General features: G+C 41.6%; 1 protein-coding gene and 2 long non-coding RNA genes across 3 annotated transcripts in view; 1 reads left to right on the forward strand and 2 right to left on the reverse strand.

Annotated features, from left to right (window-relative positions):
- Nucleotides 1-3446, reverse strand: part of LOC108448140 — a 4793-nt gene extending 1347 nt beyond the window's left edge. The window contains exon 1 of the long non-coding RNA XR_001863919.1: nt 3161-3446. This is a non-coding gene — a long non-coding RNA (uncharacterized LOC108448140). The remainder of the gene's footprint in view (nt 1-3160) is intronic.
- Nucleotides 7-14377, forward strand: LOC108448139. Its single transcript, XR_001863918.1, has 2 exons — nt 7-512; nt 2891-14377. It is a non-coding gene; the product is annotated as an uncharacterized LOC108448139 (long non-coding RNA).
- Nucleotides 14234-24707, reverse strand: part of RALB (RALB Ras like proto-oncogene B) — a 48875-nt gene continuing 38401 nt past the window's right edge. Inside the window, exons 3-5 of the mRNA XM_008638254.2 lie at nt 23674-23882; nt 20741-20918; nt 14234-18612 (exon numbers count right to left, since the gene is read on the reverse strand). Coding sequence (XP_008636476.1) covers nt 18493-18612; nt 20741-20918; nt 23674-23882 — 507 coding nt within the window. The 3' untranslated portion in view covers nt 14234-18492. The remainder of the gene's footprint in view (nt 18613-20740; nt 20919-23673; nt 23883-24707) is intronic.

A 24707-nucleotide genomic window follows, 5' to 3' on the forward strand; every position in this document is an offset into this window, starting at 1 on the left:
TTTTTTTTTTTTTAATAACAAAAATCTACCTTCAAGAATGAAGACAAGTCTCAAGACCTTCATCTTTTTCACCGAGCCAGATGGTGCTTTTCAAGGGGCAGATGCAGGACACACAAATTTCAAGCATGACAGCAAAGGAGTCCCTTCTGCTAGTTTCATTTTGTAGAAGAAGAAAAGAATAAAACTTCTCATAGATCCCTGGACTGCACATGCCTGAGCACTGTTAGCTGTCACTAGTACAAGCAACTCAGGAGTGTGAAGAGGGTCAAGTGGAGGATCAGCTCATTACTGTGATTTAAGAATGGAGGGGACAAATGCTATTCTCACCATAAATATTTTCTTTCTTGTTCTATACTGCAAAAGGAAGGACATTTAATACTGTGCTTCGAAGTCATATTGCAATCCCAATCTAACTGTTCATGTTGGGTTTAATATAAACAAAGTCTAATTGCATACAGGATTTGTAAATCCTCAGCATCACTGGAGCTACCCTGACGAAAGATCAGAATTAGGTACAGTATTTCCTCCCTGCCAGTAACAGGTTTTGAATGGAAAGCCTGGAATGTAAAAAAAGAAATAATGCTAAAAATCCAATCACTCTGACATCCTGTGAGCTAATAAGAGCACGTGAATGCAACAAGCTTAGTACTTCACAGTAATTAATTTGACAGCAAAGAGCTAACAAGAAAACAACAGGCAGAGCAGTGATGACTGGTTCACAGAGGTCACTGTCAAACAAAAAATAGGTGCAAACACAGTCGGTCTCCCTTTGGAAACAACTATTTCATTGCCCCAGTGAGAATGAAATGCCAAAGAGGGAAAATATCATGGGTTTGGTGGGGAGAACAAATCTGGGAAGGTATTTCTAGTAGTAAAACAAGGCAGAGGTTTTCTTTTTTACATATGGGGATTTTTAATCATCCCTGTTACCCACTGTAGTGGCATGTTTTGGCTTTTGCTTTTTTTTCCACCCCTCTCTCAGTTAACCAAAGCCATTTTGCATATTCAAATATTGGGAAGACTTATCTTCTCTCACAATTACTAACCAACTAAAACTCTAATAACCTCTATTGTTATTTAAAGTGTCCAACATAGCATTCTGGAGGCAGTTCTCACACAATGGACTTTCTCTGGCTTCCTCCTAGAGAAGAACTTAATCAAACCTCAGATGCTTTCAGGCAGAAGAGCCTTTGGGGAGAGCAAACAGGGTTAACAGAAAGAAATGTGCCATCTGATTTCTAATCTTGCTCAGGGAGCATGGCCTATTGATTGAGCCATAAAGCTCTGTTAATTTTAAGATTTCCTCAGCTTTCAGTTCTTTCCCTTGGGCATAAACTTGTTGCTTACACATAGTGGCTAAACTATGAGGGAAAGGGTAGCTTCACACTCCCCCCACTCCGCTCTCTTCCCCTCCTCCCCTCTATTCTATTTGTTCTGAGCTCATCTGCGTGAGGATACATTTTCACACACACCTTCTCAAACCGGCTGCTATTCATCTGATTCAGGGTCATACTTTTCCATACATTAAATGCAGGGGAAAACTGGGAAGGAAATGGCTGGGATTTGTGCTTGACGGGCAAGCACACGATTAGCCAGGGAGCCCTGCTGTGAGAAAGTACAGCGTCGGAGGGTATTTTCTGTAGAATCATCAAGTCTCATGACTGGAATCTGATGCCTATAAAAAGCTACTAGTATAACAAAAACAGTATAAACTGAGATCCTCAGGCAGTGTAAACCAGCATGTTCCTGAGACATCCAACCGCTACAGAATCACAGAACGGGTCAGGTTGGAAGGGACCACCCCTGGGGTCATCTGATCCAAGCTCCCTGCTCAAACAGGGTCTTCCTAAGTACAACTCTTTCTTCCTCTATAACCTAGATACTTGCTTATGCACATTTTTCTCAGGGGTAGGGATGCAGAAGTCACACTCTTGGAGAGGCCGGTCAGTGCAGCCCTGAGCTAGAAACTGAGCAGGCAGCAGTGGCACAAGGAAGCTCCCTTGCTGCTCTGTGTTTCCACCATGCCCTCAGTGGGACCATGAACAATTTACGTTAGCACAGGATCTAGCCCCTCACCTTTAGCTAAAGCACCTTTTATGCTCTTAAACCATTAATAATATCTATTAGGTAACCTTACTAATCCCTTTGAGAAAGGATTTTCTCTACTGTACTGATGGCTGAACTGAATAAAAGCTTCACATATGAGAGGCCTGGTTTGCACTAAAAATGCTTCTCCTTTGATAACCAGCAAATACAAGTTTTACTAGCACAAGCATCTTTTTCTGCAAGCGTTTCCCAAATAAAATAGGCTATACTGGCAAAAGCACTTTTTTTTTGCTCATATAGCTGCATCTATATGGGGGATTTTTGCACGTAGTGAAACGCAATCTGTTTTAAATGGCACTTCAGAAGAGTATTGCTATCCCACAGAAGTTTCAAGGCTAGACCTCGAAGTATATACTTCTGCCTCATATCTGAAAGAGCTTTTTACAAGGTGGCCATTGTCATCTTGCAGGAAATACAGAGAAACTGAGACACATGGATACAGAGGCAGGCTGAGAGTGCTGTGCTCTATCTGGAATTTGTATTCATTACATTCTTTAGCTTCAGATGAAATTATGTATCTGTAATCAGACTCACTCCTCACTACACAAAATTACTTCTTGAACAACTGTGACAAAAACAGTGGTTGTTTCAAAAGCACCATAATTCTGTATAAAGGAAAAGTCCTATTGAAAATCAAATAGGTAAATGCCATTCTGAATGACCTAGACATTTTCTGTACTGTCAAAGGTAGACCTAACTCATGAAAAAACAAAAACACTAAGAGGTTAATCTGGCTTCTTTGCTCCTGCCCATGCTTCTTTAACTGAAAACTGTTTTTTAACAGAGATTTGCTCTCTAAAAGAAAGGGTCCTACTCTGAACAGCACTTGGAAAAAGAGGGCTTTAACAGACAGAAACAAAAGACCTGACCAAACTGGGAACTATTCATCTGAAGCAGGTACAACGAGAATCTGGAAGATGAGTCACAGAGAAATACAGTAGAGCCCTCAACAGGTTTTGAAGAGCACCTATTGAATGCCAGCTCTCAGCACAAGTGTCAGGCAGGATGGGGACATGGGGGAGACAGCAGGACAGGGTGGCAGGGATATACTCACAGCCTCAGCCTCCTGTTCCAACTGCACCTGCTTCAGCACAGCTGGAGTCCTGCTCCCCTCACCTCAGCTACCTCGCTGGGCTTCATGGGCAACGTGTTGACTGACTGATCCTCTTCAGTGACCCTCTGTGCTCTGGGAGGGGTTGCAGCCGAGCCCCAGGTTCGCTGTGGGGAATGAAGCGTGGCTGAATCTTGTCCCCCTGGTGCAGTGCAGTCAGGTACCTGCCTCAGGCAGGTCTCCGCACACAGCAGCGTCCCTTCGCCAAAGGGGCTGAGTTCAGGGATCTGCTCCAATCTCCAGAGTAAAGGCACCAAACACCATTGGGTGGATATCCCGTGTGATATTCAAGAGCTCTCCGCTGCTTGTTGACGGCCCAGAGTGTTCTTGTTTTCCTCGCACAGTCTGTCCTCTGCAGTCCAAAGCTGTAGCCTTATAACCAGGCAGTGACTTCCTCTGAAGTTGCTTGTATTGACCTAAATAGGTTGGGGCGGGTGAGGACACACAGAGAACATGAAAAAGCTGTGCTGGTTGCCCAACAAAGAAGTGTCTGCTTTGTGGTGAGCACTTTTAACATATAAGCACTTTTAACATACTGCTAAAGAACATGATTTTCATGTTTGTTTAAGTTCACACCAAAAGGCTTGCAAAGTAGCAAAGTGGGTAAAAATAAAATCTGCATTTAAGTGGTAAACAAAACAGTTAAAACTTGACTTCTTGTAATTTGAACGCTACTTACTGAGGCAGCGCATTTAGAAGTGCACGGGTGCTTTTTTTCTGTACATTCACCCGTGATTGATATATGTGATAGATCTAGAAAATTAACTTTAGGATGGAGCAATGTTAAAAACAGCTGTCCTGAGAAAAGAAGTCATTATCAGGGAATGGTGACAAGAAGGAGATGTTTCCCTCTGATTTTAAGTGGAGTTCAGAGGCAAAAAATGGCTGATAGCTTTGCAATGCCGTAAGAGAAATAGAATACAGAAACGTGAGTCATGTCAAAATAGACAGTCAGTAGCTCTCCATGAGTACCTGAACATGAGCTGCTTTTTTTTTTTCCACAAGCAAGTAGCACAATGTAGAGGAAGTATCTACACCTACTTCCTGTGGGCAGGCTGCAGCCCGAAGTCCTGGTCTTAGGCCTGAATTTCCCTCTCTTTACCCCATTTTTACCAGCTGTAAGTCAAGATGACTGCATTCCGCCCTCTGTAAGTTGCTTTGAAATGAAGAAAAGAGGCATACAAGAATTCATCTTTTGCACGGAGATTGACACAAACAGCATGGCCTTGGTGCTGTATGTCAAAAGTAATTTTCAATCTGTTCATAGTTAAATTGCACAGTTTTGTTTCCATGAATCTTATTATATTAAACCAAAACTGTTGTGCAGTTCTGCTGTTTGCAAAAGAACGTCAGAGTGAGATTTGAAAGATGATTGTGATATGGGTGACTCTCTGCTAGGGCCAGAATCAAGGCACTCCTATAAGAGCACCAAAGTGTCCCAGTTCAAGCAAGAAAGATGTTTCAGTGGGGCAGAGCAGTAGCACTGTCACAGTTAGTGGAGCTCCATAGATTTATCCCAGCTGAGAGCTGCCCCACATGCCTCATGGTCATCTGCCCAGTGCTATTTAGCCATTGCAGGCCTCTAGCCAGAATGTCCAGACTGCCTCACCCACCACGTTTGCTGCATGGACATTGGCTCCAAGCAAGGTCCTCTGCTACCACACTAAATCACAGGAGAGGGTTATTAACAAAATTTTCTGAATCATCTTCTGCCCTGCTCAGTATCTATCAGTCATAAATCAGTGCCTGAGTATGCTGTGGGATTAAAACAAAATGGATTGCAAACTCTATACGACTAGGGTGCTAACATCTGCCATTTCTTCCAAAACACCTGAAAAAGCACTTACACTGTGACAGCTTTTTTATTCGCCAGGCTACAAGCAGGTCTTCTTGTTCTGTTATTTCCCTGCCATGATCTTCTCAGAAGTGGAGGAGCTTATTAACAAAGAATAACCCTAAAACTTCTCCACAGCCCTCTGCCATTTCTGAGTAATAGTCTTGCCCCCTCAGTGTTTACAGCTGTGGTTGAGATCCTTACCAAGAACATTATTAAGAATAAATTATAATATGTGGAAATAGTAGTGTGAAATATACTGATACTGTTATACCAGGATAAGAAAACAAACCACTGCTTCAGAGATGGCAAGAGCAGAAGCACATGGATCATGTTAAACAGACACTGGGTCTAACAAACCTACACAGGTACTGAAGTGTTAGCAGGGTGCAGAACTACAACAGGAAAGTGTGTTGTTCTAGGGTTTTTTGCTTAAAAGATGAGAGAGAGGGCCTAGGGGAAGGGAACGCATGAAAAAGAAAAGGATGAACTTTTTTTTTTTTTTTTGGCTACTCCACATGGGGTTTTCCTCTGTTTAAATGCTGAAGGACAGAAAGATTTTAAATTAAAATCTTAATAAATATATCCCTGAGGCTAGTAACATTATTACATCCAAGATGATTACAGCAACCAAGCCACAAAATACATATATATATTTATTTGAAGCATAATAAGCCTCAGTATTTAGTTAGAAGAAGGCTAGGCAGCTAACTGACTTCCAAACTAGTGAATTTTCCATTCCACTCTACCACATGAGCACAGCACCTGGTTTGCAGAGCTTGTTTCATTTCTGTACAAGATAACATTATTACTGCTTATATTTTAGATATATATATACATATGTGTAAGAATTATTAATTTTCAGATCATATGCATGAAAGTGGGGAGGAAGAACCCCAAGTTTGCAATAGGAGATATGGATAATCATTCAACTTCATTGTGAAAGAGGAATCTAGGTCCCCCAGATTGCTCAAGTGAGGCATGTTTTCCTTGAGACATTTGCCTTTTTCAGTCGATCCTAGTCTCAATATAAGATTTTGCACTCTACGTGTTTGTGTAGAGCATTGGGTTTTTTTTAATTATGGAAATTTTTTAATAAAGGATACAGGGAAAATATGGGATACAAAGAAAAGGATGCAAGCTGATAAAGATGATTAAATCATAGAGCGACTGCGGAGTGGGTCATGAAGTGTTATAATCCCCAACTCCCCTCTGCTTACTGCCTCAATGTGTTAATGCATCACACTTTAGTACAGTGACACTTTCAGCCCTAGGTGGAAATTCACACATGATGAAGAGGTGGAGGAGGATTTCCAGATGGTCAGACCTCAGGGAGTGCGAAAAGGTGGGGGGAGGAAGGGAGAAACTGCTGAAAGGAATCGGACTTTGGTCACATCAGTAATTTCCAGCTGAAAATGGAATATTAAAAAAACCACCCAAACCCCAAAAAGCAATCACTAAGGATCCCAGACTGGGGCCAGGTGCACTCAGGTTTGGACATTGTGTATGATAAATCCTCACCAATACTGGTTGTGAAAGATCCCTTGGAAATATTGGTTTATTTGTGTGCAACAGAAAGGTGTGAGCTTCATTTCTTTGGCCAGATTTTATCGTTGGTACTAAAGCACCCTGACACAGACCCAATTAGTTGTTTTATTCTCCACAATTCCTCTTTACTAGAGGTTATTGTAAACTGGTACTTGCTCTGAATTGTGCACAAATTTTCACTCCATCAGAGGCTGTACTTCGCTGCTGTGTCCTTTGGGACCTGCTTTCACAGGGCCACCTCTACAAGAAGAGTGAAGGGCACTGAGAGAAAATGCAAGGCCTGCATCCAGTTGGTCCCATCACACCCCAAAACAGGCCCCACTTTCCCTTTAGGGGAGCATAAGGCAGCAGCTGCTATCACACAGCTGGACTTCTCTAAGACGACCTCATTTACTGTGGTCTTTCGGGGCAAATGGGAAGGTAGTCACAGGCCAGAGTTCAAGGGGTCTGGTCCTTCAGGGTGAGAGGTGCTAGAGCTGTATAAAGAATTAGCAATAGATGGTATTTTGTACAGCCACAGCTTTTTCCAGATGTCAGGGTCAGAGAAAATTTAAGATAATCAGTTTTTTAGGCATCACAGTACCCCTATATTTTGTGTGTGTGTGTTAAAGCTTGTCTCTTCATGATGACATAAAAATTGAGCATTAGGTATGGTGGCTCAGACTGCTCTTGCTTCGTTCAGCTTGAGGTGTTTCTTGGGTCATAGGCATTTCCCCTACCACAAAGTGTGCACTTGAGCTGCCAATGGTGTGCAGTCACACTGGAAAGGTGCATTTTGTTTAATATCATCAGTATGATTGCATGCTATTTACCTGTATTTCCTGGACAGCAACTAAGTAAATTGACCACAGCCGGGTGAACTACTGAACACGTATCATGAGAAATAAGGCTGTTGCACAGATTCCACTTTGGGGAAACGTCTGTTGGATGTCCACTCCCTGTCACTCCCAATACAAACCATGTTTGTCCATGCAGGTCAGGACAAAGTTCAAGGAGACAGAAGACACTTACTGAACTTCTGCTAGAGCAACTTCAAATTTGTAAAATGTGTGGTTTTAACTGATGCTGAATTCCTTCCTCCACTGATTGACTTTCTATGTTAAAATCACATGTCTCATAGCAAAATGCAAAGAAACCTTGAGCATCTGATGTGGTAGTGACTTCCATGATGACATATTTAAGATGCCCAGGTGCCTGTCACTGGCTTTAGTGGCAAACCAAAGGCCTCTGAGCCTTGCAAAACCTGCAGCATCCATCTCGCACTTCAGTCCCTTACAAAGACTAGATGAACATCTCTGACTTTCTTCCCTAAGGACTCAGTGCAGCAGGTGTTTTCAGTCTGCCCACCTTCCAGATCAGGTGTCCAAAAATGCAGCAATAAATATAATTTTTTTTTTCTTCTCGGTTTCTAAAAGAGCTCAGGGTGGGTGGAGGATATGGATGTAGGCTGTTTTTATTCAAACCTTAATTTAGTCAGTAGTCCAACGGTTCATGAAGAAGAGCTGGGCTCAATCTTCTTTCCTGCCTGACAGGAGTCCCAGGAAGCATGAGAGGCAGCTCAGATCTTCTTGGAAGGAGCAGGCCATGGGGTGGTGCTGGGACAGGAGCATTCCCCAAGCCTCCAGCTGAGTCAGTGTGTGACCAAAGAGAGCAGGAACCCACAAGTCTGTAAACAGACAGTTTGGAGAGCCACAAGCCCAGGCCTCCCTTCTTCCCACCCTGCTAGCCAAAACATTTGGAACTAGCTAATTCACATGAGACCAGCTTTAAGAGGATGGAGGCAGTCCCCTCCCTGGCACAAAGCATACCCCAGTAGGCGCACTCTGCTGGGAGAGGAGACATACACATTCCCTGGGGCAGAAGGGAATTGAGCCATGTGAAATTCCCCATGTTCGGCACTAGCCTTTTGAGCGCCGAGCACAGTGTATACAAAACACTGCTGTGCTGCCAACCACCCTGCCTTTCCCTTGCAAGAACGGACCCACGCTGTGTTCTTGGAAGAAAGCCAAGAGAGAGCCTAAATTGTGAAGCCCAAGGGATTCTCAGGCCCCAAGCAAGGTAGATTTAAGAGGCTGTGTTGCCCATGGCTTGCTCAGGCAGAGGAGCAGCCTCTTGGTTTTGGTGGCTGCCATTTTGAGGTAGAGCATGACTCAGGAAACATCACTACAAAAGGCAAAGATTTGTGGTGCCTGCCAAGAACTGGCATTGCAACAGTCCCCAGTGATGCCCAAGACCTTTTCTAAGCCTGCTTCCCCAAAACCAAAACATCACTGTCATTGCCATGCTAGCAGTCCACAAAGCACGAGCAGAGGCAGCTCCCCCCTAGAGTCCAAACCGCTGCACAATAAATTCTGTACAGACCCAGGTCTGCCCACAAAACAGGCACTACAGGACAGCAGAGAGGTAAAGTTGCCAAGTGACTCTCTTCCCTCTTGAAGGGACAAGGCACAAACTTGCAGGATTAAGTGTGTAGCAAAATTAGTCCTGCTGGAACTTACTTTCTGTCTAGGTAGCAAGGCTGAGTTTGTTTAACAGTAGTGGTTAAAGGACAATAAAAGAATACAGAGGTAAGTAAGGGTGGATTTAGACAAGGCAAACCATTAACAGTCTGTATTAAGACTTGAAAGTGGTTGGTAGCTGTCAATGAAGACAGTACTTAGAGCAGAAGTGGAAGAGCTGAATGAATAGAACGATAAATTGATAGAGTATTTGGCCATAACCTGGGACTGCTGCTATGAATGATTACAGGCATGCAATAAGGCAGGAGTAAACAGCTCCCCAGCCCCACGGCTGGGATGTTTTGTTATTTAGCAGAGACCACCTGGTGTACATCAGAGAAGACTTCATCTTCTCACTATGGACTTCCAGACTTTAGAGGTTACGCTGGTTTTGGGCTTTTGACACAAATACATGCAAAAGGCCTTCCCAGCAGGAAGTGCCTACCTAACTCCTTTAACTGGGAAGCCAAAATTAACAGTCTTGCTAAGACACCTTTCCTACCCTCACCCCTTGGTTATCTCCCAAAACAAGAGGAACCACAAAGGAGCCTGTGATGACTGAAAGGGAGGTTCTGCCAGCAGCAGAGCTCCCTCTGTGCATGCGTCACTTGCTGCAGCCTGTCTGGGGTGACAGTGCTCTTTTCTGCAGCTAGGAACAGGCTACAAGTGCATTCCAATTTCTACATTTAGGATAGTGTGTTCATCAACTTGTTTAATTGAAAGTCCTGGGAAATTACTGCTTTTTAGGAAAAAAGAAAGAAAACAAAGTAAAGCACACATCTCTTTGTCATAGACTTGCATTTCAAAAACTCCAAACCTATTTAATACCTTTGACTTTACCTGATTTTTGTCTCATAGCGAAGACTGTTTCCCTGGAATCTATATCCCTATTTCTTTCCAAAAAAGAAGAACAAAAGATTAAGTTTTAACTTGGTGTTGATGCAATATTCACCCCACCCAGAACCAACTTTGAAAGCTCATGCAAAAAACATGAAGAGTAATTTTTACTTAGCTCTTGTTATGAACAATTCAGAGATAAGAAACAAGGCAAGACACGTCTCAGCTGCAAGTGTGAACATGATCTCAACACTGCAACATTTTCCTTGCCTGGCTAGAGATGGGTTGGCAGCATGAGGTATATGAAGGTAGGTTACAGGTGACAAGAATGTAAAAAGCCTGTTATTAAACTAGGTGTAAGCAGTCTTGGAACTTCATTAGGGCCAGGGAATTCAGCCCTGGACATTGCACCTGCTTGATTATTCACTATTAAACAAATGCTGTAAACTTAGTTTCAAGTTGGAGAGGGTTCAGACACAGCTCTTCCTGCCCTCTGACTGGGCAGCGGATGGAAAGCAGTTTGTGCCATGGACAAACTCCATGTGCTCACCTCTTTCAGGAGAGAAGCAAAGTCTTCATCACAAGTTTTCACCAGGTGCAGAGGACAAGTCATTTCCTCCAACTGCAACTATAGAAGGGGAGTGAACTGCAGTGTGTTAAAGGTACATTTGGGCACTGACCTATTTTTGTTCATCTGCCATGGGAGAGACATGTGGAAACATTGTGGTTTGGTGGATTTGATTAAAACTATGCTAATGAATAAAGAAAATTAAGTGCATCCCTTGGGCTCCTGGCAAGCTGCCAAGACAGACACTGGGACCACCAACAGGGGATCCTTATGCTCTGGCTTTTGCAATCCTTCAGACTCCTACTGCACAGGATGGTGACCCAGCAGAAATGGGGCTTAAAGTTGAGTGGTTTGCGTGTCCTGCCTCCACTTCTCTCCAAATGCCACAATATTTTAAAATTTATGCCCCAGGTGCTGGAATCAGCAAGCATAAGAACATCTTTGTTTTCATTGAAAAAAGTACTTCTGCCATCATTGTTGAGGAAAGAAAGCTTGCAAACATGAAGCAAGGGTACTCAAAATGCTTGGAAACAAAAAGACTGTGAAAGAGAACTCCAAGTTCATTTTCTAAAGCATCTCATTATTTCTAAACCAAATGCAGTTTTGGAGGCCTGACTTATGGTTTTTCAAGCTCCTGAGGCAAAGCTGCAAATGTGGCCTTTATTCCCACGCAGGAGAAGCTCTGCCTGCCCTCCTCCCTCCATAGTGTTCAGGGAGGGAATCAGGGAAAAAAAGGCAAATCAAAACAACTCAAGTAGGCACAGTATTACCCTCTGCTCCACAAGTGTTTAGTGCACTACTGTCACCATTCAAGCGGATTTACTCAAGGTACCACATTAGAAAGCTCTAACCTGGCTGCAGAAGTAGGTGAATCACATATTCTGCTGCTGTTCCTCAGGTAGGAAGCAGCTTTCATTAGCAAAGTCTGAAGCATCCAGCTCTCCTAGTGCTCATAATCCTTCTGTGAGTAGTTGTTCTTCCCATAGTGTGATTCATTCTGCTGTCCTGCACTCTTCAGAGCTGGAATTGGTCAGCCAACCATAGCTGGGGATGCAAGTCCGTGTCACACAGTGGCACTGCTCAGCACCTAATTGGGGTACAGTCACCAGGAGTGAAAGGAAAAGAAGGGCTCATGTTTTATTAATCCGCCTGAACCCAATCAGACCTAGGAAACCCTCTGAACGCCTCAAGCAGGCCGCCTATAGAGAAATGAAAACAGAGACCCCTTGAGTGAAAGAGGTTCTTCCACACCCATGACCAAGGCACAAACTAGAAAATTAAAACCAAACATTTCAGCAACCCAATAGGTTTGGGTTTTCATAGCACCAGATTCCCAGCAAGAAACAGTTTAAATTTCTGATTTCTGAAGCCTGTCATTCTGGGAAAGGACACGTCTGTCAGGGAGGTCTGTGTCTGACCAGGACCATCTCTCTCAGGTTCTCAGTAGCCTTTTTAAAACTGAAGAGCACAATTTCTAGGAGTAAAACTGCAGGGTATCTTGGGCAATGTTGCCATGATGGTTTTCATTTAGAAGCAAGGAAGAATTTGGCTATTTTTTCAGATAATTACTCCTTCCCACAGTCCACAGTTGTTTTCCTTGTTTACAGGTATAGAATTGTAATGCCATCGTTTTGTGGGGAAAGTAATCATGTTAGAGAACACTCTTACAGACCACAGGTTGAAACACTCATCCAAACAGCAGGTTCAGTTTGTTGTATGTGTTTTCCTTTTTAAAACAAAAGCAGTACTATTAAACAGTAGGGAGTAACTTTCCTTGTCTCGCAATGCTACATGTGTGCACAAGTTTGTCCTTGAATTCTGGTATTTAGCCTATGAAGCCAACATGCATAAAGCCTCCAATACCCCAAACACTAGGCTTTAAAAACAAACTCTATAAACTCTGATTGTATCAAAAACATGATTCTGCCTCAAAGCCAAGTAACAAAGCTCATTGAAGGGAACTTACTGTAAACTCTGGAGATTAATCAACTCTATCAGGAAGGCAAGTGCAGAGCATGTGATCCCAGTCTCACCTCAACTTTTTACTTCCAACCCCCTTTGGAATTACAATGCTTAAGGGGCCATATGCTGCTATACAGTAGATCCTATTCCCATAACAGACACTGAGTAGTTTGGGGGAGGAAAGACCAAGCACCAGAAAAAGAATTAAATAGGATATTCTCTGCCCCACCCCCAAATTAAGGCTTTATATTTCAAAGAAAGCCCAGCATCTTTAGTCACCCTTAGAAACAAAACATTTAGTGAAGTACTGCACAGTCTCAGGGAACAATAAGTATTCTTTCTGGCACGCAAATCAGTGCTCAACAAGCAGAACAAACTTACACTTGCAATGCAAACTGGTTTAATGCCAGAGAAAACATAAATCCACCATCCTCATGAGAAATTGGATGTTCTGTTGCACAGAAGAATGTTTAGGCAAGATTCAACTTTAGCATTTGCGTGCAAAAGGAAAATTTAATTTTAGGACAAGGTCTCATACCACATGAGAGAATCATACAGCCAAGCAACAAAACCAGAATAATCTAGCTAGTGTGGATTTCTACATGTAATTCAGGTGGCAGATAAATAGCAGCAACTTGCACGCTCATCTGAGCATGCTGAACAGCCCCACTCTAAGGCAGAGCTTCTAACTCCTAAATCCACAAGATGGAGCCAGCAGTTCTCAGGAAGAGGTGCCTGCACCATCCCAGGAATTGTCAGCACTTAGCTCACAGAACCATACTAAAATGTTCTGGTTGGAGCGGAATACAGGCAAACACCAAGGCAGAAGCCAAGCTATGTACGAGTCATCATCCTCCCATTTCATCCTGCTGCAACCAAAGGCAAGCCTGCTCCTCACAAGCATCCGCAGACTATCTGAAGGAAAAGGTGCCAATCTGGGCTTTGGGTACAGCTGTGTAACACAGCTGTGCTCAGAACCCTCTCCTGCCTCCTACACGGCACTTTCCATGCTACCCTTTCTCTGCCACAGAATATTTTAGAAGTTGCTTCAGTAGGAAGGAGAGCAACATAAACCACCGTGGCAATCAGAAACACAGAGCTAACACCAAGCAAGCACCATGTAAACAAGATTATGTAAATTGCTGTAGTCCTTGGCCAGAAGTCATCAGCTAGAGAATGTTCCACTTCCAACTTGTACAGCAGTGGTGGCAGAAACTGCTTGAAAGTTTACTGTGAATCCCATTGCTCTGCCACTCCAAATTAAGCGGCATTAGAGAGCAGTGAGTCTGTCCAGGGCCATCCTGCCTCAGAGGCATCTCAGGTTCTCTCATGCAGTTCATTTACCACAAACCTATACACAGAATGGAGTCTGGCACAATCAGAAGACTAAGGACTAGTTTTTCCACACAGTGTTGCTTATTCTGTTATTCAAGCCACGAGACTGTCTGAAGAAAAGACAAAGCAACTGTCATTTATACAGTTGATACAAGCTGTCTAATCCAATTAGGTTCTGGAAAATTAACTGTGAATGAACCAAACTACTATGTCAGTCCAGTCCTGAAAAACATGCATACAATTTCCAGAGAGCCAATGATGAGGGTCTCAGTCACCTCCTGCTCCCCTTCCTTCCCATAGTCTGCAATATAATCTTGTTACATATTTGACAGAAAGGTTAGTTCCAGACACTGAAAATCAGTGGCTGGCTGGTTAAAGAATTTGGAGATTAGGCATGCTTTTAGAATGCTGTAAAAATCAATAACAAACAAATATGAAGCTCATTTTTTCTTTTTATTATCAATAGTAATACAAATCAGTTGTATTAGCATGATAATGAAAAGTGACCAGTTTTACAGACATTAAAAATGTTTGTGCAAGTTAGAGACAAAGCTCTGAAGCTACGTAAGGAAAAAAAATAAGAATTTACATTGTATAGTATAGCATACATAGTTTAGAGGCAGTTTCATCAAGTCTTGCAATCACAATCACTTCCTCTACACTAAACCTCTCACTTGGTGTTAGAGATAACACCTTCCCCTCCCAAGAGGAACACCTGCCATTTCCACGAAGTGTGGAGATTACGGTGAAAATCATAGGGGTTTTTTTTTGTTCCTCTTCCCTCCTTCTCCCAACCATAAAGTCAACAGGAGGTGAACACTGCAACATATGCTTACAGCAATTAAGGAAAGCTTCTGTCTACATAAGCTCTGAGTTGAACTGATAAACAGTATCTTCTTTTTGAGCAAGAACTGATAGACCTGTCAGGCCTAAGAACTGGGTTAATGCTTTAGAAAGCTTTAAAAAAAGATCTGGGTGAGCATTTAGTTAGATGCATTTCCCCTCTATACACCTCTTACTACATTCCAGATTGTAGTTTTGTACCTTAGACCTGAAGTGTTCTTGAGCATTATACTTAAGCCAGATACAATTCAACTGGAACTTCAGATGGTTATTAACATCTTACTGAAGTTTAATGCCCAGTAAATACATGCATACATGTTTCTCCTCATCAAGCCAAGTGTTCACCTAGAAATTGCAGTAGAGGTGTATCAGTCTGTATAAGAACACACATGGCACAAGTCATTGAAAACACACTTCATGCTGCATCTGTACTCCCACCTGGAGAGATGCTCCTCTACAAGAGTCAATTCTGCCTTTGCAGTCCTGCAGTTTAACCTGCTTTTTTTTCACACAATGACTTAGCCCTTGTTATAACAGGGGCTTGTTTGCTCTGCTCAAACCAGAAGGAAAACTGGAGCACTTGAAGCTAAGCCACATACGGAAGATTGCACGTAGCAGTAAACAGTTCCCTGACTTCATGTTAAGCCATTACGCAAGAATAATACTTGAATGCTTAAGTGCAAGTGCATAGTCAAGTCTTGCATGACCTCCAGCTGCTAATATCCAGTTACCTGCCTACAGCCATGCTCCAGAATGATTTAAGAGCACATTATACCAACTAAGAGAAGTCTTGGTTTTAATTACCCAGCATGCAAAGGTTGATAGAATACATCAGCTTCAATTCAGCCTTCAGTCTCCTCAGCTACACAGCAAGGCCAGCAGGCAGCCACACACCCCCTGCTGCCGAAGTCGTCCCTTATTTGATGTACCTGATCTGCAGTTACTCAAAGCTCCATTTACTCTGCTCACAGAGTAATGTGTGCCATTTTAAATTCACTCCACTCAACCCACCTGATGCTGATGTCCATTGATGTCCAGTGAAGCACACCTGGGAAGCCCTTCAAGGACCCCCAAACCATACTGCCCCTATTCAGAAGGGCATACATTCAGGCACTTCCGCCATGAGGTGGAGGCAACAGGATTCCAGTCCAGGGGACTAGTTTTATTGCCTTCCTGGTACAAGTCAGAAAGCTTGCTGCCCACTGTTCCAAAGTAGGCAAGGTAGCTGCTTTGTTTATCATGTTTTCAGCTGTAACTGGCAAGTTAAACTGAGTTTGTCACAAGTACAGAAGAGGAATACTGAAAAGCTGCAGCATCAAGCCATGAAGCAGCAAGCACCTTCTTCCAAGTAAGTCCACCTCAGTGGCATAGCTTTATCAGTTGGGAAAAATAAAAATAACCTGAGTGAAAACAGCACGTGGACTGTAAGAATGCCAGTGGGTGACTTGCTGTTCTGAGAAGAAATTCATCTGTCCTATCAAATACTCTCAGGTACTTTAAGACTAGAGAGATCAAAGGCCAAGGCATGCATGTCTCTTGAGCCAATACAGCTGGGCTGCTCATTGTGAGCTTTGCTGAATTCATTATTCATACAGCAAGGACAGTTTATTCAGTTTTGTTAGACACATTTTATAACCCGCCTCAGAAGGGCTTGACCTAGATAAGCTTGTAATGTGAACTCAACTATTGTTTATCCTTTAGGTTAATTAAAGACTTAAAGGTTAAGTCTCAACTAAAACCAAACTTAAGTGAGCTGCCTTCCTCCAGAAGGGGACATTCATTTGCTATGCACAATATACAGTCAGAAATGGACTTTTATCCATGGAAGTTCAAGAGGAAACTCTGTTAGAAATATTACAGCTCCCAGTGTCCCATTAGGTGCTTAGGCTTTAGACACAGGTTACACAGCTCAAGTGACAAATTCTGTAAGGAGCAGGCTTCCAGCTTCTGCTTCAAAACAGTATTGGGTATTACAAAGCCAACTTCACAATTAATTACACTGTTCACAGAGAAGCATTTTAGGAGCTGGTTAACCATTCTTTGTGCCCATATAAGATAGGAGTAACAAAAAAGGAATTTAATTTGACAAGAATGAAGATTACAGCACCTTTTATTTAGTACAGTTTCCCCAATCCAATGAGTTGCCTGACAAGATGAGCTAGTTATGGAAGACAATGAGTTCGTGGTAAATCCCTGTGAAACCTCAGGCCAACAGAGGTTCTGATATAGATCACATCTTACTTTTTTCAATGTTCAGAGATGGAATGCACAAAAGCAATCTAGTACATGTTAACAATATTTTTCAACCTCAAATTACAACACTTAAGTACTGAACAGTATTCACGACTCCTTCACCTCAGGAAGAAACACCATTTGTTAATCTAGTGCTGCAGTGAGCTTCATTGAACAACCACCTAGATTACTTTCAGCAAGCAACTGTGTTTTAAGAATCCAGTTACACACAAGATACAGTTACTCTTCAGGTTTCTCTACTCCTTAGAGGCAGAAAGCCATAATTCATTGGGTAACTCCACAGCCAGAAGAGAGCTCTTTTCCACGGTGACAGAAGTGATTTTTGGCAACTGCACTTAATTTAAACTGAATCAGAAAGTTCATTTCAGTCAGCTGACAACAGAACCTGCTAAGTACTGATTTCTAGACTGTTTTTGTTGAACAGACATGACCACCATTGCATAACTGACAGCAAAACTCAACATGTGCTAGGTTGCTGTGCATCAGAAACAGTACATATAAAATTAACAGTGAGTAATAGATGTGGCAACTGCTTAACTTCGTTTGCTTTTTGACACCGTACAGCTCACTAGCCAGCTAATCATTGAGAGGTAGCATATATGCCTCACCTATTCCAAGTCATGAATGTGTGATGGGACCCACCCTTACTCAACATTTTCATCTTCAGCAAGACAAGAGACAGATGCAGATGTTCTCACTTTCCAACATTATCATCACAAGTGTTCCAATATAAACATAACTGATTAAATCAACACCTATTCCACTATTCCAGTACAAGGGAAGGGAAGGATGACAGATGTAGAGTGTAATTGAGTTGAGACACAATACATGGAAGAAACCCAGGACAGCATTTCAAGGAGATAGTGATAATACTATTCCTTTTGAAGAAAGGCTTACAGTCATTTTCTCACCCCATACCACTAATTTAAGGATGAGAAGACAGACCCCAGCAGGGAATGCATCTGGCCTGTATTCAAATATCAATTTTTGCATTGCCTAAATAAGTCTGAATTGAGTCCATAGGCTTGATTCATGAATGCTGTATTGACTAAACAGAATACAGAAGAAAGTTTGTTTTAAGTTGACTCTCAACTGTCAGTTGCTATTTCTTACATGGAGTGTGGGGAGGAGGTCAGCAGATTTCAGTGTAAGAAATATCAGTGACAACCAAGAGAAGATGGAGACTCAAACCCTTTACCAGGTGTCATCTAGCCTTTCTGCAGTTTGTACCATCAAGGAGGGCAGCAACAGCAGGAAAAAGTGTTTGAACCTGAACAGCTGTGCTTGTTAAGGCCAGTAGAGGTTCAAGAGAAACATTAATACAAAAATACATTGTGTAACCAAGCAGAAGGATTGTAGTTCTGAAATTGCTTCTAGTTTTGAAAGTTGGAAGATGGAGCCCATTTCAGTTTAAATAGGCAAAGGTTTTGTTGGATATCAGAAATGGTTGCAAAGTTGTTTTCACATTTTGGAGGTGTGATATGCAAAGCCAAAGATAAGGGAGTCAATACAGACTTCCTTTCATGAATCCAGCCCTATATCCTTAGTGGTATTTTATCCATGCCACCTGTAGATAGATATTTACAGTTCCAAAGCATCACAGTAAGCAACATCTTTCTTTAAAGCTTTTCTTGTTCTTGCCACTTTTCTTGCCATTCTTGTCTTTGTTTTCTGACATTTTCTTTGCTCTTATTTCTCTCATTAAATCAAAGAACACCTAGGAGGGAAAAATAAAGATTAAACAAGATCAGCTACCAGAAAGCAGATAAAAACTACTGTATTCAGCAACAAATAAAGACATAGAACCACACTGTACTCAACACAGCAGAAATAAGTCTAGACAAAGATCCCAGTGACAAACACAACATCAGAATTACGTGGTGTGTCAAGCAGTGGCAAAAGCTGCACAATCTTACCTGGCTATCAAAAAAATTCAACAGCCCTGTTTTAAGAGCTTTTTATTGAATACCATTTTTGCACAAAAGCAGCATTGAGAGCTCATGAGAACATTTGTCTGTGCCTAGCAAACATTTCCACTGCTGTTAACTATGGAAAGCATTTAGTCCTGTCATTTCCATGTAGTTAGAGGTGCACTCTGCTTGGTAGTATTCTGCTTGGTCTATAATTACAAAGGTGCAGCATTCAAGTGACAGGCCACAAAAAATTCTCAAGACTATGTTATAAGATAGATTCAGAGAAAGCCATGCTTTCTTTCATGTTTCTCTGGCTTTTTTTGTCCAAAATTTAGCCAATTTCACCCCTGTATTCCTGATGTCTAGGTACATACCATCTAAAGGTGCAAGAGCTGTTTTGCTGTACAGTTACTGGGTAAAATTATCTTTAGGATTACAGAACAAGAGTTTAGCATCACTCTGTAGAACTACAGTGTGTTTTTGTCCAAATGGGGAACTCTCAAGCCTTTGATGCTTGGAACCAAGACCATGCTACTGATCAAAAGTAGATTAGTTTACCATTCAAAGCGCTCTTAAGTTTTTTTGTATTCTGCCACAGCATTAACACACAATCAACACAAAGATGAATAACCTGTCTTACAACACACCAGACAGTACTTATATAGCAGATAACCAGTATGCCACACAAGCTAGCCAGTGAAGACCTGTAACAGCAAATCTAGGTCACCGTGCTAGTATACTCCAGACACACAGCTCCACTGCTGTTAATCCAAACTGATCCGAAAACTAGTCTAAATATAAAATAGGCTAGCCATTCACTAGTAATATGAGTTGTTTATAGGGAAAAGCAAGTCTAAATATTCACATTTCACTACATCACCCAGCTTATGCAACTGATAGTGACTTTCTAGGAACATTCTGCAAGTCAGAATGGTTCTTTACCAAACTGAAATTATGCCATGTCCTTTAAGCCAAAAGATCTCAATCCAGGAGTTTCATATACTGTAGTTTTAATGAGAGAAGTTCCTACCAGTAACTTGTGCACCAACAGCATTTCCACTTGTGAACTAATATAGAAGAACAGGAAGAACTGTCTAGAAGAACTTAAGAGTACAGCTAGCTGCAAGTGTTCTTTATCCAAAGAGAAAACTGCTTAAAATTTGTAATCTTTAAACAAATGCATTTTAGCAAGACACATTTGGAGCCCTTAGGATGCAAAACAGTAATTTCAGATCATCTTCTGCGAATTGGTGAAGTAAAAAGGCACCCTTTGCTTCAAGAAGTCCTCACTACAAACAAAATAAAGGGGATGATTGAAACTAATCTGTCCTCTATACTGGACAAACACTCCATAGTCATAATTCATTTCTCTTCTGGAATATCTCACCACCACTGTTTATGCAAAAAACCAGCAGTAGAATAACATGAGAATAACTGTCTTATACCACCAAGGACAAGTCAAAACAGGACAGGGACACAGCAAAAAGTTCTTCTCACAATTCAAAGTAGTCTTGTCAGAAAACAAGAATAAAATCTTTAACCACACTACATGTAGCTTTGTAGGGAAGGGGGAAAAATTTCTAGAGTGTCCATAGCTTGTTATTTATTGGTGTTATAAGTGGGACACAGCCTACAAAGAAAATAACTCACTTCAGGGAATCCTTAGAACCATTTACCCAAAGTATTACTGAAAAACTATTGGTTCGGGTACAAACAGAACAAGACAACAGCATTAACTTGTTCCAGATCTCAGGTTCCCTTAAGCTAGGTATGTGTTTAAGTGTACACATTCTAGTAAGTTCAGTGTTTATTGGAGTTTTTTTTAATAAACTAGGCTTTCAGAAGCCAAACTGTGGACTTTTTTTGAACCAGCAAGAGTCAGCTACTAAACAAGTAGCAACAATCTAATTGAGCAGATGTCATTTGTCTTACCTTATCTACATTCGCTCTAGTTTTGGCAGAGGTTTCTACGTACTGCACCCCCCATTCTTCTGCCTTACTTCGAGCCTCTTCTACAGGCACTTGTCTGCGCTCCTCCAGGTCAGATTTGTTTCCCACTACCAGTAAAGGGATTTTATCCTCTTCAGCCTTCACACGCAGGATCTGTTCCCTAGTGCATTAGGTATTCAAAATAAAAATAACTGTGTTAGTAGTAGCAACAAAACTCCCACACTTACGAGGAGTGGATCAAGTGGTCTGCACATTACTAGTGTTTACAACTGAGTATTTCCTAACAGTTGGACACACACTTTAAAATTATTCCAAGATTAGCAGAGTAATGCTACAGGCTTTACACTGCTGAAAGCCTCACGCTTCCAGGAAGGCAGTTTTACCATTTAGTGAGTAATCAGGCTCTAGGAAAGAAGAACAGTATGGCAGAAGAGGAACTGGCAGCAGGAGTTCACATTTGAATGAGGTAAAGAGTACAAGTGCCATGTTTGCCAAGTTTTACCTTGGCATTCAGTCACCATCTTCAACTCACAGTCTGCATCACATCTCAATATAGGTCTGGGCAACATCAAGTCTTTGCCAAGGCAGTAGGTTGGGAACAAGTAGCTGGCAGAGATCATTCCTAATGGCTACCTAAACTTCACTCAAAGGAGAGAGTTATTACACGATGCTGAACTAAAATGCTAGCAACCTTCCTCCTTCAAAGCCTCCAGGAAGATATTTGAACTGTCAGCATTAACCTGTCATGCTAGGAGGACATATCGGCATCCAGGAAAGGAGATGGAGTGATGTTGCACACCAGTCTTGGTTTGTGCTGTTACTGGGGTAAAACACAAGTTGAAACCAGACTGACACAAGTTGCTGTCCGTCTAGGATGCTGGAAGAACTCTACCACTCTAAACTATTTTTAGATTGCTTCATTTTGTTATGAAGAAGAGCTAAATGAGGCATGAGCACAGTGCTACACCCTCTCATCTCACTGAGTTACCACACTACTTCAGATGCCTGCATTTTCCATCCACAAAATAACAATGTAGGGAGAGTACATGAGACTCTAAAATAGCATTAACACACTGAAGCAATCTGCTTTTGCATTTAACTGCACCTTCACACATTTTCAGATTACAGAGGCACTGAAAGCAAACACTGAATGCATAGCATCAGCAGGAGAGCTAGGGTTTAAAGACAAGCCCATAGTTTGTTCAGTATTCAACTTTTTCATAGTGTTAGAATTCTGGAACTTAAAAGGATCAATAATACCAATCTGCAGTTTGGCCTGGGATGCTGGTGACTCATACTATGCATTCCCCACTCCTTCCTGGGCCAAGGAGCTGGTACTTGCATGCCAGCCTAAATATTCCATTTAACTAATTTCACTATTTGTTTTACTTCTGAACCATTGAAAAGTAGGAGATTATGCATCACAAAGAGCTCCTAGGCCCTTCTTGCCCATCTTCAGGGCTAGCATTGCTTTTTCATTGTTTTGCTGTGCTGGAATCTTGAACCAACACACAGTTAATCTAGTTACAGAAGTCTCACAAAAACACCAAACCAAACTGCCAAGATAAACACTCCCACTCTTTTCATTCAAAGCCTTAAGCCTTAGGTTTAACATTATATTTCACTTAGGTACATAAGCCAAAACCAAGTGCTTCCACTTGTCTCATTTTCTTTGTGTTTTTGAGCATTACCTGACCTTTTCCTCCATCTTACACTAAGAAGAGTCCTAGTACTCAGTTTTGTAGTCGTACAACAGTTGAACTGTTGGCTCCTTTCAGAGCTCCTGTTAGGGCAAACTGAGCTCTGCTTGTGTGCCCCATGACTATCAGCCTTCTGAAGCAGAACAAAGTTCCGTAAGTATTATGTGACTAAGGAACAGTATTTTTATACCTCAAAAGATTTTGTGGTCTTCTACTACTGTTGAAACAGTATGATATGTTAAGAACCTGGACCAAAGTTCAGGAGTGCAAGGGGAATTTGCCTTAGCTTTAAGAAAAACCTAGAAATAAGTGTCCTTAGCTACAGCACTTCCATTACCAGTTAGTATCTGTTAACCTTGTACCACTGAAGCAAAGGGAACATAAGGCAGACTGATAGAGAGTTTTTATTCTGACAAGCATAAGGAACTCCTAAATTTTCCCTATGCTTTGAGAGGTTTTCCTTCAAGTTATACAGCTGTTCCAGGCAATCTCCAGTTTACCTTCTACTGAGGCAACAGGTATTATAAAAAAAGAGTTAGAACACTTGCCATGAAGAATGTGGCTACATGAATTCTAAAACCAGAACAGTGGTTTAAATCTTTTTTTATTTACCCCCCCACACTACACAAGCCATTTTGGTGGCCAGTCTGGTGCCAGTTTTTACATCAGAACTGCTAATCCCAAGAAGAAAAATTGAAGTGCTTACTACTACCGTGTGTCTTTCTAGGAATAAGTCTGCCTACAATAGCAATGCTTGGCTGCCAACCCTTGTTTGGCACCAATCCATACCTGAGAGTGGAGGCTAATCCTTCCTTTCCTTAGAGCACCTGCTTCTAGCAATAAGCAATACTGTGTCTGAAACCTGGCCAAAAGACAGATTTAATTCCAGAAGTACTGTTCTAAGATAATTAAACTTCACATCCATGAAGACTGAAAATTGGCTGAAATACGCCTGTTTTAAGAGTCCAAGAATCTGTTACTTGCCTGAAGTTGCTGCTGGCATAATGTACTCAGAAGTTACAGGCATGAAGACAATTAAAGCCAGAGGCTGAATACTCTGGTTTAGGTTATCAGTTACTGAGAGCAGAATGGCCAGGCATCACTTTCATTGATCAAATAGTAACAAAGGATGAAGAGCTGTTGTAGCTTTTAAGCAGTTGTCAGAGCAACATAGGAACCAGATATTTTTCCCTTACTAGGAGACAAACTACTCACCGAAACTCCGCTGTTGCTGTGAAGGATTCATGCTCTGTTATTGAAAAGACAAGAAGAAACCCTTCCCCACTGCGGAAATAGTTATCTCTGATAGCTGCATAATCCTCCTGTCCTGCTGTGTCCAGAATGTCTATCTGAACTTCTTCACCATCCAGAACTACTTTCTTTCTGTAGCTGTCAGCCTTGGTAGGTTCATAGTCTTCTACAAACTAACAAGAAAGGGATTAGTGTTTAGAATTACTGTCAAACAGTCTCAGTATTTGTCCATATTCCTTCTTTCACTTCAGTGACATTTAAATTCCCCAAAACCTTCTCATAATTCGATCAGCTACTAAGTTCCACCACTTTTTTTTAGTTTTACTATTAAAAGCAAATTATTTAAGCACTTAATACATCAAAGAGCCAGCTTGCCTAGTCAAGAGAAACTTGCTACACAAAACACTGTTCAGCCACTTCAGTACAATTTAAGAACAGAGTTGCAGTATAAGTTACCAGCAATCTGCTGGCATTATCTAGATCTCCCACTTTAAGAAAATGCATTTCAATATACTTCAGGTACAGGTATCTGAAATTTTAAAAGGTGCAGATTTAGTACATTCAGTATTGATCAGACCAACAAAGCCACTGCCAGTTCAACTTAGTTCTGTGCTGACAGCACACATCCAGCATAAAAATAGAGAGGTAAAGAGCCTCTCAGCCTCAGAACACAACAATTAAGCCCAGTTAAGTTGGCTGGCTTTCATTAATGACTACATCACCTGTTCAGATACTTACACCACTACAGCATGTGTGGACACCCTACAGATAAACGCTAACTTTTGAATTACAGGATCATTCCTGTATTCCTTCACATACTAGTCTGGATTGCCTAATCTAGCTTCCTGTATACGAGTATGGAAGAATTCATGCTATGAACATGCCTACTTCATCACCTGGCTCAGAATGAGCTAGAATATTTACTTCTGACTTCAGCCTTAACTAACCTAAATTACAAAATTAAAGTTCAACTCCAACTAGTAACAGCTTCTGTACAC

The sequence above is a fragment of the Corvus brachyrhynchos genome, unplaced genomic scaffold (genome assembly GCF_000691975.1).
Source record: "Corvus brachyrhynchos isolate BGI_N302 unplaced genomic scaffold, ASM69197v1 scaffold126, whole genome shotgun sequence".
Classification (NCBI taxonomy): Eukaryota; Metazoa; Chordata; class Aves; order Passeriformes; family Corvidae; genus Corvus; species Corvus brachyrhynchos.